General features: G+C 41.6%; 3 protein-coding genes across 5 annotated transcripts; 2 read left to right on the forward strand and 1 right to left on the reverse strand.

Moving 5' to 3' along the window:
* The first annotated feature begins 810 nt into the window (after positions 1 to 810).
* On the forward strand, positions 811 to 7,721 carry TMED2 (transmembrane p24 trafficking protein 2). Of its 3 annotated transcripts, XM_074921498.1 has the most exons (5): positions 811 to 1,071; positions 2,484 to 2,676; positions 3,096 to 3,116; positions 5,063 to 5,170; positions 6,206 to 7,721. In XM_074921498.1, the coding sequence occupies exons 1-5, from the start codon at positions 892 to 894 to the stop codon at positions 6,328 to 6,330; spliced, it is 627 nt and encodes a 208-aa protein (XP_074777599.1). In that variant the 5' UTR covers positions 811 to 891; the 3' UTR covers positions 6,331 to 7,721. The 3 variants fall into 3 exon arrangements, with proteins under 3 accessions (XP_074777599.1, XP_074777601.1, XP_074777600.1); XM_074921500.1 differs by lacking the exon at positions 3,096 to 3,116 and having other exon boundaries at positions 812 to 1,065; XM_074921499.1 differs by lacking the exon at positions 3,096 to 3,116 and having other exon boundaries at positions 813 to 1,071.
* Positions 7,722 to 8,083: 362 nt separating this feature from the next.
* Positions 8,084 to 16,504, forward strand: DDX55 (DEAD-box helicase 55). Its single transcript, XM_074920788.1, has 14 exons — positions 8,084 to 8,225; positions 8,558 to 8,608; positions 8,692 to 8,778; positions 9,361 to 9,452; positions 9,566 to 9,628; positions 10,370 to 10,519; positions 10,984 to 11,173; positions 11,744 to 11,826; positions 12,218 to 12,349; positions 13,340 to 13,432; positions 14,088 to 14,202; positions 14,861 to 15,029; positions 15,408 to 15,700; positions 16,181 to 16,504. The coding sequence occupies exons 1-14, from the start codon at positions 8,118 to 8,120 to the stop codon at positions 16,346 to 16,348; spliced, it is 1,794 nt and encodes a 597-aa protein (XP_074776889.1). The 5' UTR covers positions 8,084 to 8,117; the 3' UTR covers positions 16,349 to 16,504.
* A 136-nt stretch (positions 16,505 to 16,640) lies between these two features.
* Positions 16,641 to 21,160, reverse strand: EIF2B1 (eukaryotic translation initiation factor 2B subunit alpha). The gene is made up of 9 exons (XM_074920789.1): positions 21,100 to 21,160; positions 20,927 to 21,028; positions 20,666 to 20,802; positions 20,470 to 20,586; positions 19,898 to 20,010; positions 18,910 to 18,978; positions 17,848 to 17,923; positions 17,522 to 17,647; positions 16,641 to 17,073 (listed from the first exon to the last, which is right to left on the reverse strand). The coding sequence occupies exons 1-9, from the start codon at positions 21,110 to 21,112 to the stop codon at positions 16,918 to 16,920; spliced, it is 909 nt and encodes a 302-aa protein (XP_074776890.1). The 5' UTR covers positions 21,113 to 21,160; the 3' UTR covers positions 16,641 to 16,917.
* Between the last annotated feature and the right edge of the window lie 9 nt (positions 21,161 to 21,169).

Raw genomic sequence — 21,169 nt, forward strand, 5'->3', positions numbered from 1 at the left:
AACTGGCAGCTTGAGTGAGATGAGCAGAATTTACTTACGTAAATCAAGTATTTGGATTACATCTGTCATATAACTGAAGACAAACGCAACGTCTGAGTATTACCAGGAGTACAATGACTGGCGTTTACTTGGCAAACCTGAATCCATAAACGTTTCACTAGAAAGCCAGGTTGTGCTTTAGTTCTTAAATCTCCTGCAGATAATGAAAACAAATAGTAATGAAAACAGACTTCCTTAAGCTCAAGCATCACCTTCTGTATTTCTGACTGGAAGCTTTAAGTGCAAATCAGCACGGCCACGCAGGGAACGGTTTTTGAGGCACACTCTTGGCTGTTGCAGAAACCCGCCGTGCGTCCCGACTGTGTGTTCTTGAGCGCAACGAGCAGCCCACGAGCTGGGCTTCCCCGTTACTTTCTTCATCATTAGCTGCTCCCCAAATCTCTATTTTGCTGTAGCAAGCTTGGGTTTCCCGGGCCCGAATCGCCCCGGGAGCCGCCGCCCGCCGCCGCGCCCCGGTTGCCAGGCAACGCCTCCTCAGCTGCCCACCCAATGCCGTTCTGCGCGCGGCTCTTTCTGACAGGACGGCTCTCCCCGCCTCGTTTTGATTGGCTCTTCTCCGCCGAGGCCCTGCCCCTGCTCCGTGCTCATTGGTTGCTCCCCAGTACGGGCCCCGTCTCCTGCGCCGCGCGGTTCCTACCTCGGGGTCTGGGCGGTTCCTTTCAGAATGGTCCCTCCAGGGCCGCCGTAGCACTGCCCGTACGTGGCAGCGGGGCTGTGGCGGCCTATGAGCGGCGGCCCCGTGCCCCGGAAGGGGCGTGGCGGTAACCGGAAGTCCCCCTCCCCTTTTCCTGCTGGCCCGCCGCTCGGTGCCCCCTCCCGCTGGGCTCCGCCATGTCGCCGGTGCGGGCGGTGCTGGCGCTGCTGGCCGCGCTGGCGGCCCCGGCTGCCGCTTACTTCGTCAGCATCGACGCGCACGCTGAGGAGTGCTTCCTGGAGCGGGTGCCGTCCGGCACGAAGATGGGGCTCATCTTCGAGGTGGCGGAGGGGGGCTTCCTGGACATCGACGTGGAGGTGAGGGGGCGACGGCCGCCGCGGCGGGCTGACCTTGGGCCGCGGGTGCCGTGCTGAGGGGAAGGCTGCCCCGGGGCCGGCCCCTGTGTGCTCGTCCCTCGCCGTTGGCGGGGGTGGGGAGGCCGTGGCGGCTCGGGGCAGCGCCCGGGAGGGCGGCGGTGGCGGTGCCCGAGGGAGGTGAGGGCGCAAATACCGACTTGAGAGTCTTTTAAGCTTTTGGTAAGTTTGGGACGGTCCCGCCTCGTCGCGGGGGCTCGTGGGGCGGGCTCGCCGTCGGCCTGCTGAGCACAAGCGTTCCCTGCCCGGCGGGACCCGGGCTCGCGTGGTGTCGTGGGCGATCGCGGAGAGAACGAGGTGCCTCTCCTGGGGGGTTACGCTTCCTAAGGCTGCTTGTCGTTTCTGCTGTTGCTGCAGGAGGCAGTCTTCCTGTTTTCAGAGCTTGAGATTTTCGTCATTATTCTGCTCGGTATAGTCTTGTCATAATAAACCGTTTGGCGGGAAGAATGAACAGGATTACTCTTTACCAAAACGTGTTGTTTATTCTGGGAGCTGTGTTTCCCCTTGAATCTGAAGGTGTTGGCTTTAATCAGGTTGATTGCCATCTTGAAACTTGTAGGTAAATCCTTTTCTTCAACGAGACATCAAATAAGTAGGAGAATAATATCTAAGAATTCCTTTCATCTTGGTGAAGAGCAGATAGTTGTTTGTTTCGGATAATTTAAACACGGGAGAGTTGTTTCTGAGGGTGAACGTAATAGTTTAAAATAATACAAGACAGAGTCGGGAAGTTACGAAATCCCATTCAAATGTCACCAGTGGAAGCTCAGCAGCAGCAGCAGCGTTTGGTGGCCTGGTGGGGTGGAAGCCTTAAGATCACAGGAACCCTGAGAGCTCAGTCCTCAGGCCCTTAGTCCATTTGTAATGGCCACTGCAACAATACGTATCTGTGTGTCTGAAGTAGTATTGACGTGTAGGAGAATGTCTTTTTTCCCTTTTTGTTTTCCTTCAAACATCAGAGATAAGGTTTTCCCTGCAGTTGTTAATTTAGTTAACAGCCAGGGCTGTTGATAGCTTTTGGTTTACTTGTTCTTGACTGCTTCTTATCTCAAGTATGAAAGTCCAGTAATCTTGGCCAGTAAGAGAGGCTTTTGTGCTTTTGTACAGCATTCTTTCCGAAGAAGTTGTTGTGTTTGTGGGTTTTGGGTTTTTTTTAAAGATTTTTATGCAGAAAAACGCATTGCTGCTTTTGAGTTGTGGGAGGGAAAGTATGAAGAATGCTGATCCAGTCAGATTACAGATGGTATTGTTAGATCTGACTGGATAACTTTGGAATATGCATGCAGAGCTTTAATAATGTATTTAAACCCACTGTATTTTAAACAAAATGTATGATATTTTGTTTTCCCTACCAGATTACAGGGCCTGATAATAAAGGAATTTATAAAGGTGATCGAGAGTCCAGTGGAAAATATACATTTGCTGCCCACATGGATGGAACTTACAAGTTTTGCTTTAGCAACAGAATGTCCACCATGACTCCCAAGATAGTGATGTTCACTATTGATATCGGGGAAGCTCCAAAGGGGCAAGACATGGAGACAGAAGGTGAGGAAGACTTCTGGAAAGAAATTAGCTCCAGCTCAGGAGCTTTTCCTTACATGCATGACTTCTGAACTTGACTAGGATTCTCAAAATTCCTGTTTCTTCAGGCTGTCTAGTTAGCTGTTCTCGTGCACAGCTAAAACGGATATGGATGTTTTTAGACCTCATTGCACAATTTAAAGCAAAATCACCAGGGAATCACTTGGCCATCTGCAGAAACTAATGCTTTCATCCTTTAGTCTCTTCATCAGTTTCATTCTCTGATTTCTAGTTTGCTCAGCAGTATGTAGACTACTACATGCATTAGTTGAGCTCTTTGGTAAATGTGCTAATATAAAATTTTTCTCTTAGCTGTGTAAATTACTGTTTTATCTGCAGCCTTTTGTCCTGTACTTGTGTTCATCTCTTACACTTTTCTCTAGGTGGTGGAGATACCTGGGATGGTATGTGTACTGCTTTTTGAAAGCTCATTAGCATCTTGTCTTTTGCATATGTTCATTCACTAACAGCTAACGTTTGCTTTTTCTCTGTAACATTTGTTTGTAGCATGAGAATGTCTTTTTAATAAACTACATAAAAGGTCTGATTCTGAGCAATGCTGAGCACCTGCAAGCTTTCATCAAAAGGTTTATATACTTAGCAGCTCCTGGGATCAGATCCTTGAACTGTCCGTGACAGTTTGTCTTCAGGTGGTTATTTATGGCTAACGGAAGATTTAATTGGGAGTTTTAGGTGAAATTAAACTAAAACACTAAACATCCAAGAATATTTGGATGGTTTAGATAGTTTAGACAGTGTTTGCTTTCTGTTGCTATAGTGGGTGTTGAACAATCCAGGGCTTTTGAAAGCAATAAACTCCTTTTAGGTTATGAATTATCAGGAATGTTACAAGGGGGAAAACTTGTCATTTGCTGTAAAAGAAATAAACAAATGTATTGGGTAATAGCTTCCAAAGTTTTATTAGAAATCGCTAAGGGTAGCTAGAAAGGCAATAAATTATTGTTTTCTATTTTAGCAGTAAATAACTGCATTGAGTGCTTGATACCACTTGGAAAGTAACAAATTCCTAACTTTTGATTATTTTACAAAGACTCAGTTAAATCTTTTATCGAGTCTGAATAGATCTGTTGTAAATATTAGAGCAGCTTTAAATTTTTAAGGCAAACACTTTTTCTTGAGTGGATTTCTTTGAGTGTGTTTAAACAATCCCTGCAACTGTAACTTCTTTTCTTACTAGTAAACTGCACTTATTGGAATGACCAGTCAGTCATGAAAATAAGGGATTTATGTTATTAACAAAGTGAGTGTGGTTTACACAACTATTTAGATTTTAATTGTAACTTGTACGAGTGTTATTCTCGGATCCTTTTTTTTGACTGTTCCCGATAAGGTGTGTAATTTGAATAGCTTTATTTTCAGATTGTGATCTGAAACACTTTATTACCTTTTTATTTATAAATTAGCTTTAAAGTCAAGTATGTCCCTTCAGTGGAAAATGTGTTGGGTTTTGTGACTTTAAGAGAGCTGATTGCCCAGGGCGTGTCTGTGGAATGATATCTTGAACTTCTCTTGGTGCTAGAAAACTTTGGAAATGACTTGCATAATTTCTAAATTTGTGAGTGGACAGTTCTTTGAGCATGAATGTATTTAAAAGATCCTGTGATTGACAGTCAGATCACTAAATCTTAGATCTCTGATCCTTCCATTTGCTGAACTATCTTCAAGCTAGTTTTCTGTTATCATTGGTTTGGTATTTTCCTCTTCTGCTTTCACGACATACCAGAACCTGAAGCCGGTTCCTGCCCTCTGCCAGGCCCCTTTGGCATTGTTTCTGCTGAATGCTGTGCTTCAGCTAAACCAGAAGATCACAAGAATTGATATGTCGCTTCAGAAAGTGATCTCGTTTTGCCAGCATCATGATCTTAAGCTAAATTCTCAGTTGTTCTATTTTTTGCAAGCTTAACAACTAGGAAAAGCTGTAATGTTAAGATAATTTGCTTGGAATATATTGGACAATATTGGCAAAATAGATACTAGTGTGTAGTATTGATCTCATGTGTTTTTACATTCTGTTTTTCTGGGAAAGTATGTCTGTATTGGAAATAAGTGGTCTGTACTGACTCTAAATTGCGTGTCTTCTGCCTTCTAGTTGGATGTGGAGAAAGGTGTTTTCCCACTTCCTACATTCCACAGAGATGTGTTAGGAAAAAGGGCTCTAAGAAAATTAAACTTTACTTTGCTCTAAGGATAGAAAGTTTTCAGCTGTACAGACTGTGTTTTTCAGACCTCCTTCTGCGACAAGAAATTAAGTATAACTGTTCAGAAATTCTAACAAAGTGGTTTTTGAGTCAACAACAGACTTTCTGATGCTTCTGAAATTATTCCGCAGCTCATCAGAACAAGCTAGAAGAGATGATTAATGAGTTAGCAGTGGCCATGACAGCTGTAAAGCATGAACAGGAGTACATGGAAGTTCGTGAAAGAATACATAGAGCAAGTACGTGTCTTTGACTCAAATGCCTTCTCTCCTCTCCGATAAACTTACAAAATGTGATTTTTTTTAAATATAAGTCCATGAAAGCTGTTTCAAGTTATTAATAAAAAATTTAGAACAAGTTCTGAAGGATCTGCCCATATAATAATGTAGTTGATGCTTGCAATCTTCTTTAAATTGGCTTGCCTCTCGTGTAATGAAGACTGTTATAGAAAATGATATTTGCTTAACTGGTGTAAATTCTATAGTTCTTTGAATGGCATATTCATGAAGGTATCAACAATGATGCAGCTTCCAGGGATAGACTTTGTTTGAACTGTTACTTCATCATTGAAGTGAGTGTGGCTTAGTAGTTGAGCCAAAGTATTTTAAAAGTATTTTGTTGAGATAGAGTGGAACTACTGCTGTTTACAAGTAGAGAATATGGCTAACTCTGCAGTCACAACCCTTGCTTTCTGAAATACAGCTTTAAAGTATGACAGAGCACTAAGTGGTGCATTTGGGGAAGCCCAATGAGAGTAAAGGGCAAATATTTTTGATGTCAAAATACAACATTATATTAAAGCACTGGTCCCTCAACTTTTTGAACCTATGGATACCTCCAGTCTTATGTCTTTTGTTAGTCTGAAAATGCTGAATTTTTTGAATCAAAGATGATGAACCTTTAGAGATTAGAAATTCCCCATTTGACTTTGAGACCGTAGTACGCAACTGTTACTTGAAAAAGCAAGTGGCTTCTGTTTGGCAGTTACAAGCTTCTGTCTGGCCTCTTTGAAGGTGAGCAGAATAGAGGAATATGCTGCAGTGTCTGTCCAACGTTGAGGTTAAAACATGTGCTTGCATAGCACAGTTCAAAATACCCCCCCCAGCTCTCTGATCTCATCTCTAAGACTGCAGAGTCCTTCTGGGACACTTGTGATGATGTGATACAGATACCAGTGGTTTATGTGCAGCACTTCAGTTCCAGTGACAAAGTATGTTTTAAGTTTGTTTTAAATGCTTTGTTACTTACTACTTCTTTTTCTTTTTCCCCAACAGTTAATGACAACACAAACAGCAGAGTGGTTCTTTGGTCATTCTTTGAAGCTCTTGTACTAGTTGCTATGACACTGGGACAAATCTACTATCTGAAGAGGTTTTTTGAAGTCCGAAGGGTTGTTTAAGAGTACTTTTCTGGTCCCTGGATTTCAGTTCACTGTCTACCAAACATCCTGGTCACAAAAAAAAAGTCATTTAGTTTCTGAACCCTCTTTACTGAACTGTAAAACTTATTTGCTTATGTTCCTTCCTAGTTAAAAATGAAATGTTTTTATATATCTTCTGTAGCAAAAGCTGTGCTGAAATCTTGTCACTTAATTGGCATAATATTTTTCACTTAAATCTGCCTAGTCTGTATGCTAAGCGAGGTCCAAGCAAGCTCCAAATGCTGTAATTCAACTGTAGTAACAAGCAATGTTGATGTCTTTTCTAACTTTTTTCCTCCTTGTTTTCATAAGTACTTGCAGTTCTATCTAGGGAAACGGTACAAGGCCCTAACGTGACTGTTTGCCTTTCTGACATCTTTAACCCTGCAGTAGGTGTTACAAAATTGAAATAATCCTTTCTTCATTTACATAAACTGCCAAGGAGAAGTGATTGGAACTTTATTCTGATAATGAATAGAAGACAGCTGACAGCTTCCAACCTAGTATTCATACCTAGTTGCTATCTAAAGAAAGTCTTCAGTAACTATCCTAATCACATCAACTTATTCCCAAAGTTCTTAAATTAAGTAGTCGATGCGAAAACACATTTTCTCCTCTCATTACCAAATGTTCATTGTATGGTTTTTTTTTTAGTTTTTCACAGGTTTTATACTGAAGCCAATCGTGTGCAGTGTCTTGGCAAACAATAGTTAACCCTTTGGTTTTTGCAGGTCCAAAGCTCAGACTGTTGGCACTATTGCGGAGTGCATTAGTGTTCAGGAAATCTGGATTCCTGGTGCCAAAGGGTTAATGATTCTGGGGGTTTATTGCGATGCTATGCAGCCCTTGTATTTAAGTTAAGTGGCAGTCTCTGCCATTATCTGATCATAATTAGCATAATGCTAAATACTGGTGTGTTTTTGTTTTCAGGCACATGTAGATTTGTTTTTGTATAAAGTTACTTTCCTCGGTATCTGATGATTGGTTTAAAAATTAAAGAAGCGTCTGATGTGGGTGCTGAGCCAGGATTATGTTGTGACTGATGTATATTAGTTGTAATCATTTTTGGGGGTGGGGTGGGGTCTTTTCCAGGGGGGAGCCTCTACAAGTAACACACAACAGTTTTGTACAATTAATTTAAAATTTGTTACAGGTTTTCATGTTCCAGGTAAAGTTTTTTCAACCTTGGGCAAACACTTGCAGCAGTTCTTCAGGAGGGTGGCTGTTACACCTTACTGCAACTGTTGTGTGCCAATATTTTTGTGTAAAACACTTAAAATTGAATTCTAAGATGTACATTTAAAAATTGCTTGTGAATCTAAATATGACCCAGGTTCGATAAATAAACAAATTCTTTAAAAAAAAAAAAAGTAGTTTTGTAATTTTTTTTTTGGATACTTTAAGGAAGTACAGTTTAACGTAAAGGTTTTTTATAAAGTTTTTCTTGGGATATCAGGAATTCATCCAGGCGCTGTCAGGTAGAAGTTGTGGGTGATTCTAAACCTACAGCTTTGCTGCTCAACTCTGGGCTTCCCAGCGACCCGCAGAAGTACTTCCTATGGTAACCCCACGGTTTTTTCGGTGTATCCCGAGGGTGGGGGTTGCGGCCGCGTTTCCTGAGGCGAAGCCCCGCGGGGTTTGGCGGAAGGCGGCGCCCGGAACTAAAGTGCCGCGGCCGGAACCAAAGTGCCGCGGCGCGTGTTTCCGCGCGGCCCCGCCGGGAACGGACCGCGGGGCCTGAGGGGGGCGGACGGGGCCCGGCAAAGATGGAGGCGGTCACTGAGGGCACCTGGGAGTCGCTGCCTGTGGCCTTGAGTCCGGGCGTGCTGCAGGCGCTGCGGGAGCTCGGCTTCGCCCGCATGACGCCGGTGCAGGTGAGGGGACGCTCCGGGGCCAGGCCCGGGGAGGGCGCAGCCGGGCAGCGGCGGGGAGGCGAGGCCTGGGCAAGGGGCTGCGGGCGGTGCCGGTCCTGGGCCAGGCCGAGCTGGGCTGGGGACGGGCTGAGCGGTCCCTCGGGGCTCGGTCAGAGCAGTCACTGGATTTTGTGGCAGCCCTTGGCTTTCCCGGCCCGGGCTCTGCTTTGGTAACGTTTACTTTGATGTCTCTTGTGGGGTTTAGCCTCTGTGAGATTGACTTCCACCGTAGCCAATTCAGCTGTTCATGTCATGTTTCTCTCATTTTTTTTATATTTTTTTTTTTTCCCCAGTCTGCGACCATCCCGCTCTTCATGAGTAACAAAGATGTTGCCGCGGAAGCGGTGAGTTTCTTGCTCGAGTTCCTTGTTTTTCTTGGTTTGTTTCTGGAGCTGAGGGAGGGCTGACTCTGTTCCCCATCTTACAGGTAACAGGCAGTGGCAAAACCTTAGCATTTGTAATTCCCATTCTGGAAATTCTTCTCAGACGGGAAGAAAAATTGAAGAAAATGCAGGTAAGATTAAGTTACTCAATTCTGATATATTTTTATGATTTGCCAATAAGATTTAAGGACTTGGGAAAAGTACCAATAAGGAAAATTGCATACGTGTAAAGTGACCTTGTGCTCAGCTCTTTGGAATAACAGTAGCAATAAACTTGAAAATAAATATTGGGGTGCTTTCTTTGCACTTAAATACAACTTTTCATTTGACATGATGAAGACAGGTTTCTGAGCTGTTAGAAATATGTCTTAAAATATCAAATGCAATGATGTTCTGCAAGGGAGGCTTTGAATGCTTTTTAGCATCTGTTGACTTCGAGTACATTATAGTGTACAGAGAACTTGCACCATTATTTTCTATTAAATAGCATTATTAGATACCTCTCTTTGAGAGGTATTTTGCACATTGGTATAATACCTCTTTCATAGATACTTTCTGTTATTTCATGTATTTTATTGTATTTCTATGGAAATGTGTTGTCTAAAAGTAGGATCATAAAAATGGCTCATATTCACTTACCTTGTAAGGGAGGATTTTGCCCAAATCTTCTAGTCTGTTATTTGCCATAAATTCCTTTTATTTTTCATGTGCAGGTTGGAGCTATAATTATCACACCAACGAGAGAATTAGCTGTTCAAATTGATGAGGTGTTATCACATTTCACAAAACACTTCCCCAGGTTTAGGTGAGTGAACTTTAGGCTTGTCATAGCCATAGTTCCTTTTTCTTTGGCCTTCTGTCACTTATAAACTAGCAAAACTTAAAGATGACCTAAATCTTCTTGTTTTGTTGTTTTAGTCAGATTCTTTTAATTGGTGGTAGGAATCCCATGGAAGATGTTGAAAAGTTTAAAGAACATGGGTGAGTTGATTGTCAATTATTTTTTATCAATACCTCACAGCTGTGGTTTTCTCCTCATCCTTAGGGTTTTAAAGTTAGGGCTTTGGTCCTGCTGGACCAAATTTTGCTAGATTTTTTATGCTAAAATTTGATGGTACTGCGTGAGTGTGTTAGGGTGTATGCTGAGGATTCTTCCCCTTGAGTGAGACAAGCCATGAGAATTGATAGGAAAGGATCCTATGTGACACGAGTACCATTTACCTGCTGCTTGGGTGAAGAGCAGCGTGCAGCATGGTGAGCTGAGGACTGTCTTCACTGAGTATTTCAGTTCCTTCTTGTAAATATTGTACTAGCTGTAGGCTCTCGTGAGATTGAGACCATGCTGATGAATAATTTTCTGAAACTGTTTGGTGCTGATACCAAGATGAAGTCTTGAAGCAATCATGTTTGCTGCTGGCTTTTGCATGGAGGCACCAGATATTTCTTCTAACTGATAGTTTCTTTCTATAGTTGCTGATTGTATTCTAAACTTTTATTACCACAAATGGTGTGCTTTCACCTGAGTGTTTTTCTCCCATAGACATAGTGTTTGAAAGGCACTGAAATACGAATACAGTTAGAAATGTCAAAATTCAGTTGTTTTTTCTGATGAATGAAGTCAACTTGCGTGCAGGTCTGTGCTGTGATAATACTGTTAGCAGCTCCCTCAAAGTTCTTACCCTGCACAGTTACAAAAATGCTGTGTGTTTTGTTCACAAACAGTGGGAACATCATTGTAGCTACACCGGGCCGCTTGGAGGATCTGTTCAGAAGAAAAGCAGATGGGCTGGATCTAGCAAGTTGTGTGAAGTCTCTTGACGTGTTGGTATTGGATGAAGCAGACAGACTTCTAGATATGGGCTTTGAAGCAAGGTATTTAAATAATAAATTCTAGTAATATTTCTGAAGTTTTAAATGAGTTTGTATATGATTGATGTGAATGAGCGTGTCCTACAGTGATCTCTAAAGTTAGATTTGTTCTGTTTTGTTCTTTTATCTCTCTTTGCTCCATAGACTACATAAAGGAATAGCTAGGGGGGGAAGAAAATCAGGAAAGAATGGATCCTTGATGAATACAGAGTTTAAAATTTGTTGTATATTAGTACATGCTATATTAATGCTTGATTAAGTCGTTATTTACACATCAGAGTGGCTTAAAACACTTTAACAAATAAGCTTCGATGTCCCTTTTTTCTTTCTCTTAAAGTTAAGATTAGTTCAACAGAAGATTGGCACTTGATAATAAAAACTGTTTTGTAAACTCTTACTCCTAGTGATTAAACTTATTTCTGAGGGAAATCTTGGGCGAGTTATGCTTTATATGTGCTTACTTGCAGTTTAAATGCCATTCTGGACTTTTTGCCCAAGCAGAGGCGGACAGGTCTGTTCTCAGCAACTCAGACTCAAGAGGTGGAGAACCTGGTGAGAGCAGGTCTCCGGAATCCTGTCCGCATCTCGGTGAAAGAGAAGGGAGTGGCAGCAAGCAACACCCAGAAAACTCCAACACGCCTGGAGAACTATTACATGGTGCGAATACTCTGTGCTTTGTGATAGTTTCTTGTTCCTTCTCCTTTTTTCCTGGTTCTATTGATACCTTTTTAAGTCTTGGCCAGTTAGGATCACATTAATACAGGAACCATGAGTCTCAAAGACATGAAGCTTTTGCAGATTCTCCAAAGGTCGGTAATCAAGCTAAGGAGAATGATCTAAATTAGCAACCCTGTTGTTTCCTGCTCTGTGAGTTTAGTTTGGCTGGCCAGGAGTTGTTGTAACCCTAAACTAGCTGCAGTGCTGTAGCCTCTTATCAAACGGGTATGGGAGGAGACACTGGCAATTTCAGAAAAGTGGCTGAGGGACACTTGAGATGGATACAGGAGAGATATTGTGGCTGGGCATGGGAAGACTGGGAGCTTCAGTATTTTTACTTAAAACAAGATACATAAAAGAGTAATAATATTCTACATGATGAACTATGGATCAATATTAAGAAATTATACCTGTAGGCATTTATCAGTGCACAATGAACGAAGGAAACTGGCAGATCACTTTGTATCAAGACCATTTTCTTACACTTTTTTTTTTTTTTGCATTGTATAGATCTGCAAAGCAGACGAAAAATTTAATCAGTTGGTGCATTTTCTTCGGCAGCACAAACAGGAAAAACATCTAGTCTTTTTCAGGTAATTCTGTTTGTGTTTTATGGTGAAAACAGCATGGTGTTTTATTACTTAAATTACAAAACTGTGCCCTGTGTTGACAAGGACGCAACTATTTTAACAGTGATTTATTTTAATAGCTGTCTTGTAGACTATGGTGCCTAAAAAGAGATTGATCATTGCTTCATGTTAGGATTGTGCTAAATGTTTAGGCAAAACATAAACTTTACATGCATTTTTAAAGTAAGTCATCATAGATGATTATGTATTAAGTATAAAAACGACGTATGTATCTTAAAAATAGGCAATAGTGTGTATTTTTGAAAGGTCTCAGACCACTCTAGCTTGACTGTCTAAAACAGATTAAAAAATGCAGTGTAATCTTTTGCTTTTACATTTGCCTTTATCACAACAGCACGTGTGCCTGTGTGGAATACTACGGGAAGGCTTTGGAATCCTTAATTAAACAAGTGAAAATAATGAGTATTCATGGGAAAATGAAACACAAACGTAACAAGATTTTTACTGAGTTTCGGAAGCTCCCAGGGTAAGAGCATGTGAATAGGCTAAGCCAGGCAAAAGTAAAAATGGTAAGGGTTATCTAATTTTGTTTGACAGTATTCTTCTGCCACTTAAGTGCAGAAGAGTGGCATTGTGCTGAGGAGAAGGGTGCTCCCAGCTGGTTCTGAATGTGTTTATAACAACACAAACTATGCTTAGATACTCGAAGTATAATCATAGACAAAGTGAAAATGTGGAGTGTGTCCAGCCTGATGTAGATAATCCCTGTGGCAGCATGGAAGGTGCAGGGACAGGGAGTTTGGATACTTGCCAGCCCGGGACCCTTGGGGGTTTGTGCTTCTGCTTTAACTGGGCACACTGTACTGTCACATTCTACAACCACACAGCCTTGCTCTTTCAATGTGTTGTTAATAGGGAACTGGTAGTGAAAATAACCTTTTCCTGGTTGGTAACCAGAGTGGAAACCCAGGATAATATTTTATTAGTATATGACCAAGAATATGGCAACGTAATGCTGTAACTTACCTGGAGAAAAGGATTGTCAGCTTTGCAGGATGTTCTTTGGCAACTCTTGCCTTGTTAGCTGTCATTTTTTATTGTGTGGGACCTGAGTGTTAGCATTTTATATTAAAAGAAAATTACCAACAGACTGGAACAACAACTATTTAAAATAGCATGCTAAAATTGTCAGTCTCTTAAGTCTTTTATTAAAACGTTTATAGTATTACATTCAGCTGTAGTGGACGCAATGGTGATTTAAAAATCGAACTTGTAATAGGGAATTGATTTTTCTTAGCCATATGATGTACATCATGTTCCTTTTCATAATGTTGTGTATAATTTTAGTTGGTGAAAGCTGCAACCACCTTATAATATTTTGTCTCTTTCCAAAAACCAAATGTTTTAAAATGTTTTGTCCCTCATTCTCCAGTGCAGGTGCAGAATACACAGCTGGGGGGAGACTGGCTATTATCAAATGACAATTTAATGAAAATGTACTTTTTCTTCTTCCTAGTGGCATTTTAGTTTGCACTGATGTGATGGCCCGTGGCATAGACATTCCAGAAGTACACTGGGTTTTACAGTATGACCCACCCAGCAGTGCGAGGTACAACTTCAGATCTGAACAACCTTTAATCTCCTTGTGATCGTGGTACTGTACTGTTTAGATATAAATTGTGAATGCACAGCTGTGAACAACACATTTAATTGCTGCCTGGAAGTTTGTCTGAGGGAACACACAAAATAATGCATGAACCACAGAGGTTGGAACACTGCAATTTTTGTTGTGACTGCTGTGAATTGGAACGACTGTATGTGTGTAAGTCAGATGGGTGGTTGCTGATCATGTTTGTGTGAAGAGACACTCTGGTGTAAGGCTTGAGAATATCAATGAAATGACACAAAGTGAGACGCTAGGGTGAATGAGAGCGGGGACAGAGCTCTCCCAGGTACATTGAAAGCCCACATGAAAGGTGCTTTTCCATGTATTTTAACTTCCGTTGTCATAATTCTTCCTACAACTTGCTTAGACTTCACCCCCAAAACAGATACGCCTTGCTTTAGCATACAGTCCTAACAGCTGAGTGGGACCGCTACGCATCTCTTGTGTTGCGTTTTACTAATTCCTGTTCATTTAGTTCTAAAGTATATAGCACTCTGTATCATCCGTTCCACCACCATTTGCCCTGTTGTTGCCTGGCTAATACTTCAAAATCAGACAGTGTCTCCTGTTAAATTAGCCCTGTGTTGTGTCGTTTCAGTGCCTTTGTGCATCGCTGTGGTCGAACAGCACGGATCGGCAAAGTAGGCAGCGCACTTGTATTTTTGCTTCCCATGGAAGAATCTTACATTAACTTTCTCTCCATCAACCAAAAGGTTAGTAGACTTCTGCCCTAAAGCAGATTAAGAGCAAGGCGACAGGCTTACTGATAGTTTTGAAATCAGAATTTGTAGAACTTAAAGGTCGTATGCATAGGTAATGTTTTAGCAGACGTGCACAAAAGTTATTAATCACCAGATACGACCATCTGTTGGAACACAATTGCTCCCAGTGTTATCTATTGAGTTTGTAATAGGAGTATGTGATGCATCAAGTAAGGAAAGGCTTCTCATTTCTAAGGCTGTGTAGACAGCATTTCCAGAAGGGCAGTACTGACTTACACCCCTTCTTTCAACCCTGCCACCACTTTATATGCTGCACCCTCAGTGTTATTTAGCTCTGATAATTTCCTGTGCCTGGACCTGCATTTGTGGGATTAATTATATAAATTCTCTTAGAGGCCTGCTAACGAGAATGTAATTTGGTAAGGCATGAGCTGAAGATGTTGCCTCTCTGAAGCTGCTGGGCCAGGACAACTGGGGGGGGCTGAATGCCACGTTTCAGGTGTGGCTGAAATGACCAGTAGAAGGGGGCTCGGGGCTTAAAGCAGGCTGAAGATCAACTGGGGAAGAAGCGTGTGTTTGAAGTTTCACAGTGCATTTTAAATCATTCAGCTGAACTTCTTTGGTTTTGTATTTCTTTGCTGGTTTTCAGTGTCCCATGCAGGAAATGAAACCACAGACAAATGTGTTAGATCTTCTTCCAAAACTGAAGTCTCTGGCCCTAGCTGACAGGGCAGTGTTTGAGAAAGGGATGAAAGCATTTGTGTCTTACATCCAGGCTTACGCCAAACATGAATGTAATCTGATCTTCCGAATAAAAGGTAATTCCCAGCAGAGCTGGTATCTTTTACTGTTCTTTTCAGAAGACAGTATTTGGTTTGGGGAAAAAACACAGTGTTATTGTCCACAAGCTTCAACGACCAATTCCTATCTCAAATTTACTTTCTGCAGCATCAGATCTGACAAAACTTCTGTTCTTTTTCAAGCAACTTGGTTCTCATTTTCAAAAGAAAACATTTAATTAGTGAGTCTGACCAAACTGACAGCATAAATAAAAGTGATTTAGTATTGTTACTAGTATTAAGAATAGAATGCAAACAATACAGTAGGATGATGTTTTGTTTTTTTTTTGTGACTTGCTAAATTAAATTAACTTTGTATCCAACAGAAAACTGACTTTATAATCTTTATTTTAACAGATCTGGATTTTGCTAGTCTTGCCAAAGGTTTTGCATTGTTAAAAATGCCAAAGATGCCTGAACTAAGAGGAAAATGTTTTCCAGACTTTACTCCAGTCACTGTTAATACAGACTCCATTTCGTTTAAGGATAAAAATAGAGAGAAACAGAGACAAAAGCAATTAGAACAACAAAGAAAGGAAAGACAGGAAAATGGAGGGAAAAAGAAATTCGTAAAGAACAAAGCCTGGTCAAAGCAGAAAGCCAAGAGGCAGAAGAAAAAGAAAATAACAGCTAAAAGGAAACGTGAAGAGGTAAACTGTGCCCATTCTGTTAAACTGCATGTGGTTACTGTAGCATAGGCACATACTTTCACATGGCAGAGCGCCTTGGGATTTTAGTTTGATGGAATTGATGACTGTAAATTAACTTTTTAGGACCTTGACAGGTAAAGCTAAAAAAAATTATAGAGAAACTTTTTAAAGCCAAAGACTAAAACAACTTCTCAGCATTCTACTGCCCATGCTGGCAGCATTATTGACGAGCATCATAGATTTTTATTTCTCAGAGGTCCAGCAGTATGGCATGATGGACTGTAATTGATTGTGGTTTTTCCTTTGCTCTTTTCAATTCTCAACAAGTGTAATTGAGAGTTAGTTTCCTAGGGAGAAATTGAGTATTATTTCCTGCTTGGATACTCCCGGCAAAACATGAGTTGTAAACTTGTGTTCAACTGTACAGAATGAAAACCTTTTGGTGTCATATTTAATTTGTTGTTTTTCAACTGCCAACAGGGCTCTGATGTTGAAGATGAGGATATGGAAGAGTTGCTGAATGACACAAGACTCCTGAGAAGATTAAAAAAGGGGAAAATCAGTGAAGAAGAGTTTGAGAAGAAGCTAACAGGCACCCAGAGTAGACTCAAAGCAGAAACTGTTGCTGACTTAGAGTCTGAAGGCTGACAGTTATTCTCACCCCACTTTTACATGAAAATACTGCCTTTCAATAAAACTGTATTTTTATAACAAAACAATGATGCAGCAAACAGAATTGATCCAATTTCTTCATAAATAGACCTGGCCTCCATAAAGACATACAATCAAGCCTGCAGCTAGGAACAAAGCTAAAAGCATCCTTCTTGTATGGCGCGGCAGGAGCAGCAGAATTCCATTAGCAGCCTTGGGCATTTTTAAATTATTTTTTTTTTCAAGTAGGTACCACAGATCAGTAAGTAACAGCATACCTCGGAATGAGTTTGAATACATCATAAGGTATTTTATTTTACAATATCAAAATACTCCACCCATCTTTAATTTATTCTAGGTCTTTAGAAGATGTAGTAACTTTTGGATTTTAAGTGGTCCATCCACATATAATGTTTAGCTTTAAAAACTCAAGGGGGCTGATAATTACGTTAATCCTGATTATGTCGTCTCCTTACCACGTCCATATAACTTGTATCATCTTCCAAGTTCTTACAACTGTGATAGTCACTGATGAAGATGATACATCCTGTACACTGAGTCCTGTGTTAAAGGTAGAGTTTAATAAGTTCATCGCTGACAGCTGATGGAGTTAACACACCGAGGTCTGTAAACAGTAACGTAATTAGTGATGGTGATGTGTAGTCAATCCAGGGATGCTCCTCTGTTAGATTCTGACTTGTTTTCAGAGTGTCTGCTTTGTACTAGAAGGAAAGGGAGACCGTTAGTTACTACACAACTGCAAGTTAAACCCTCTCTTGGGCAAGAGTGGTGCTACAGTCTTGAGCAGGTGTTTGTGGTAAAACTGAAGGAAGTCAATTGCTTTAAAATGAGCCATAGGCTGGTGCCACGTTGGTCTCAGCTGTTTTATCCTGTGTATTAAGTACAATTTATAGTTCTGAAGTGTATTGATTTAACTGTTTCTTGCCCTCAGCTGTTCCTGCGCCCCAGAGGAACTGCTTTAGGAACTAAATGTTAGTATTAAGATGAATTATGGCTGTTTGCGACTGTAACATGAAGCAACTCCATATTATGTAAAGTAAGCTACAGTAGAAAGATGCAGATAAATGAAGACACGCTTAGACAGAAATTTTTCATAGACACGTAAGTGTGCATCTTAGCTGGCTAAGAAGTAATCTGAATGTTTCTTACCTTAAATTTATCTGGGACGTCCTGCTGATTTAGAGGGAAAAGTCTTACAAACTTGAAACTTTCTGCTACCACATAAAATGGCTTATTCTGAGCTTTGGCACACACAGCAATTTGATTAGTGCCAATCTGTGGAGACAGATGGAAAACAACATGCAGACTCAGTGCTGGCATGACATAACACTGCTCAGTTTCCAACAGTAAATAGACATTTACTGGATAATGTACAAATACAAAAGATTTTTCAGAAAGCCTTGAATTCTTCAAAGAAACCAAACTTTAAAAGTCTAGAGTTTATAGAATGATGTAATAAACTCACTACCTATTACCTTGTTAATAATGCCTCCGCTTTCAACTACACCTTCAGCACCAACTAACACCAGGTCCACTTTCTCCATAATGTAGCTGTTCAAAGGGGGAAAAAAAATCCAAGTCTTACTGCGTAATATGACAAATGAGTTGCTGAACAGAACAGAAATCAGTAATTCAAACAGTCTTTCACTTTTCTAAACTAGTTTCATCTCCTTGTGTAAGTCTATGTGCTGTTACACACCCTTGGAGTGAGCTTTCATCCCTGATAGGAATATTAAATAACTGTATTTCTCCAGCTATACCCGACCTTGGCAATTGTGCAAATGGTGGAAGAAGCTGAAATCTGACTAGAAATGATAGTCTGTTACTGGAACGTGGGTGCCTGTGGTAAGATACTAACTACACAGTGAATTGGAACTGCATCGTGATAACCTTGGCCAAATACCTGGGATGCACCTCATCTAATCTCCCTTTCTTTACAGTCCTCCACTGTGTTAACTGAAAATACAGATCTAAAAAGAAAACCACCAACTAAGTGATTTGAACAGACTTAAGGTGTTAAACAGCACTTGCAGACCTGCCCACTGAAGCCACGATCTTCCCTAGATGGAGGTGCCTCGGTAAGCAGACTCGGAAGCATTCTCAGGTGTTTTGCACTTGTGCCAGAACTGAGGTTCAGATGTATTGCAGCTCATTCTCTTCTTGTGTTTTGGCCTTGCACTAAGCAGTGCTAATTTCACAGATAGCTTAAGAACCCCCAAAATGATAACACATCAACAGATTAGGAAAAAAGTAGCCTTTTTGCATAGCACCTCAGTTCTTTTTTACAGATATCCCCAAGTTCTACATGCAGGTCTGACTCCTCTTTTTCATTCTAACATGCAAACATCCAATACCTGTTTTGTAGCAGATGTACTCTCCTCATCATGCACCTAAGAGTGTAACTTGTTTAGCTTGTTTGATGACTATGACAAACTAAGTAATAACCTCTGTAGTTTGAACAAGCTTCTAGAAAATGTATATGTAACACTGTCAAAATGAAATTGATGAAAATATTAAGATTTAAGGACCAGACTTACCCAACTGCAGCATCTAGAATCACAGTCACAGGAATGTTCAGCTTCCTCAGGGCTTTTGCCATTTTTTGCCTATTAAAAAAAACATGTTTGAAGCTTAAGTATCTTTTCTTGAAAGACAGTGCTAGAAAAATACAATGTGAAAGAATGAAACCCGTGACTGCCTACATTCCCTTGGTTAATAGCTTTGATTTATAATGTACCCTCTAATAGAAAATAAGTTATTGTGTAGAAATGGAAGCAAATTACAAGAAACCCAACAAAAGTAAAGTCAGTTTTAGCAGTCAGGAGTTAACAGCTACAGAAAGATGAGTCAGTGAACTATTAGTAAGATGACATATTACCTAAACTGTCTCAAGTTTTTCATCAACAGGGTGTAAGAAACAAGAAATAAAGTACAGGGTGCATGGCTAGAAGTTATTCAGTGGCTTAGAAGTTACTTTGGTGAAGCTGGAAATTCGTATGTACCTGACTGAACACCCTTGAACTGGTTAGCAACAATGTATTATGCATTATGTAGGATTTATTACTTAATTTATACAATAGTGTTTGCTCTGAAGAGGGAAAGCTTGCTTTCTTGCTATCAGTACATATTTTATTTAGTGTCTTCAAACAACACTGTTAGCTGTATGTTTTACTTTGCTATGCTTAAAATAATACTGATTATTTTAGCCTACCTTTGAAGCAAATAACTAGAAAATCAGTTGTCTCTCATCTCGCAATGGAAACATAGGTTGCCTGGCACTGACTGAAAGTTTGTAAACCTTTGAGTAAAACCTAGATAACAGTATAATTAGAATATTTAGTATGGGAAATTACTTGCCAATACTGTTGTTTTTCACTTGTCCAGAATAATGTGGTGTTAGTTATGGTTACCATTCAAAATGCTGCAAACAAGCCTAGCAGCTTTTCTTAAGATATGATAGATTTGATGCTAGGTGTAATGTACCCTGTTAAACCCAAGATAAACCATAAATTAATAAGTACTTGCCCTGCTTGATCTGGCTGTGATTCAGTAACATAAACACTGAATCGTTTCTTTGATTCAACAGCTGCTTCTAACACTCTGAGGACCACTCTTGAGTAGGCATGTGTCAATATTCGCTGTCAAAAAATAAATAAAAATCAGACATTACTTTTTGCTGAGCTTTGGGAAACCTTTTCTTTTGTTAATGGTCTCATGGCTTTTACTTCACACAACTGTCGAGCGACATTAAATAATAATTTATCATAGGATAGCAAACCACTCTGTGAGCCCAGCCTTATGAGGCCAGGGGGTGATGATCCGCTATTTTAAATGGAAACTTGAAGCTGTGACTTCTCTGTACCTCTTGGAAGTAGGTAAGTTAAAGCCGGATTGCATGAAAACTGAAGGGGGGGTGGGGGGGGGTAAGTCATAAAGAAAAATAGCGATGTGTGATTTTATGCAGATGTACTTGCAGAAGCCACCATCAGGCAACATTTGTGAATGTCAGGAAACTTCACTCCCCTTCCCTTCTGTTTTTGCATTACTGCAAGCATCAGAGCAACAGAACGAGAGTGTCTCTGTCTCGGCCTACTTACGGCACCATCTCTGATGAAAGGATGACACAGCTTGGCGATTTTGTTCCTCGAGAGAGAGACTTTCCTCAGGAAGATCTCCCCGCGCTCGATCATGATTTCTTTGCACTTGGAGTAGTCCTGGAAAACAGCGATGTCTGCTGTGAGGCTGGAGGGTCCCCCCATGAGGCACCACGCCGAGCGGGGGCAGCGCCCTTACCGAGTACTCCAGGGAGGTGAGGCTGATGAAGCGCAGGAAGAGCTCCCCGCCGGAGGAGACGGCCACCGAGGAGTCCACCCGCGACAGGGTGTCGATGGCGGCCAGCAGACTGCTCCGCAGGCCCTGGATGGTCTCCCCTGCGGGGGGGCGGAGGTGAGCGGGCAGGGCTGGGCCTCCCCGACACGGGCCCGGCCGCGGGGGAAGAACCGGGGTACAGGGGGAGCCCGTCCCGCCCGGGGCTGAGGGGGAACCGGGACCCACCTCGGTCCTGCTTGAGGAAGCCCAGCAGCGCGCGGATGGCGGCCACGGCCGAGGCGACGTCGGGGTCGTCCCTCAGCTGCGCCCTGAAGGTCTCGATCAAGTCTGCAAAGCAACGGGGCGCGTCAGGCCCGGCCCGGCCCGGCGCCCCCCCGCCCGCCCCCCGCTCCCGTTACCCTCCGTGCTCATGGCCGCCGCCGCCACACCGCCCGCCTGGCCTGGGCGTGGCGCCGTCGGCGTGACGCG

The sequence above is a fragment of the Athene noctua genome, chromosome 17 (assembly GCF_965140245.1).
Source record: "Athene noctua chromosome 17, bAthNoc1.hap1.1, whole genome shotgun sequence".
In the NCBI taxonomy this organism is placed as follows: Eukaryota; Metazoa; Chordata; class Aves; order Strigiformes; family Strigidae; genus Athene; species Athene noctua.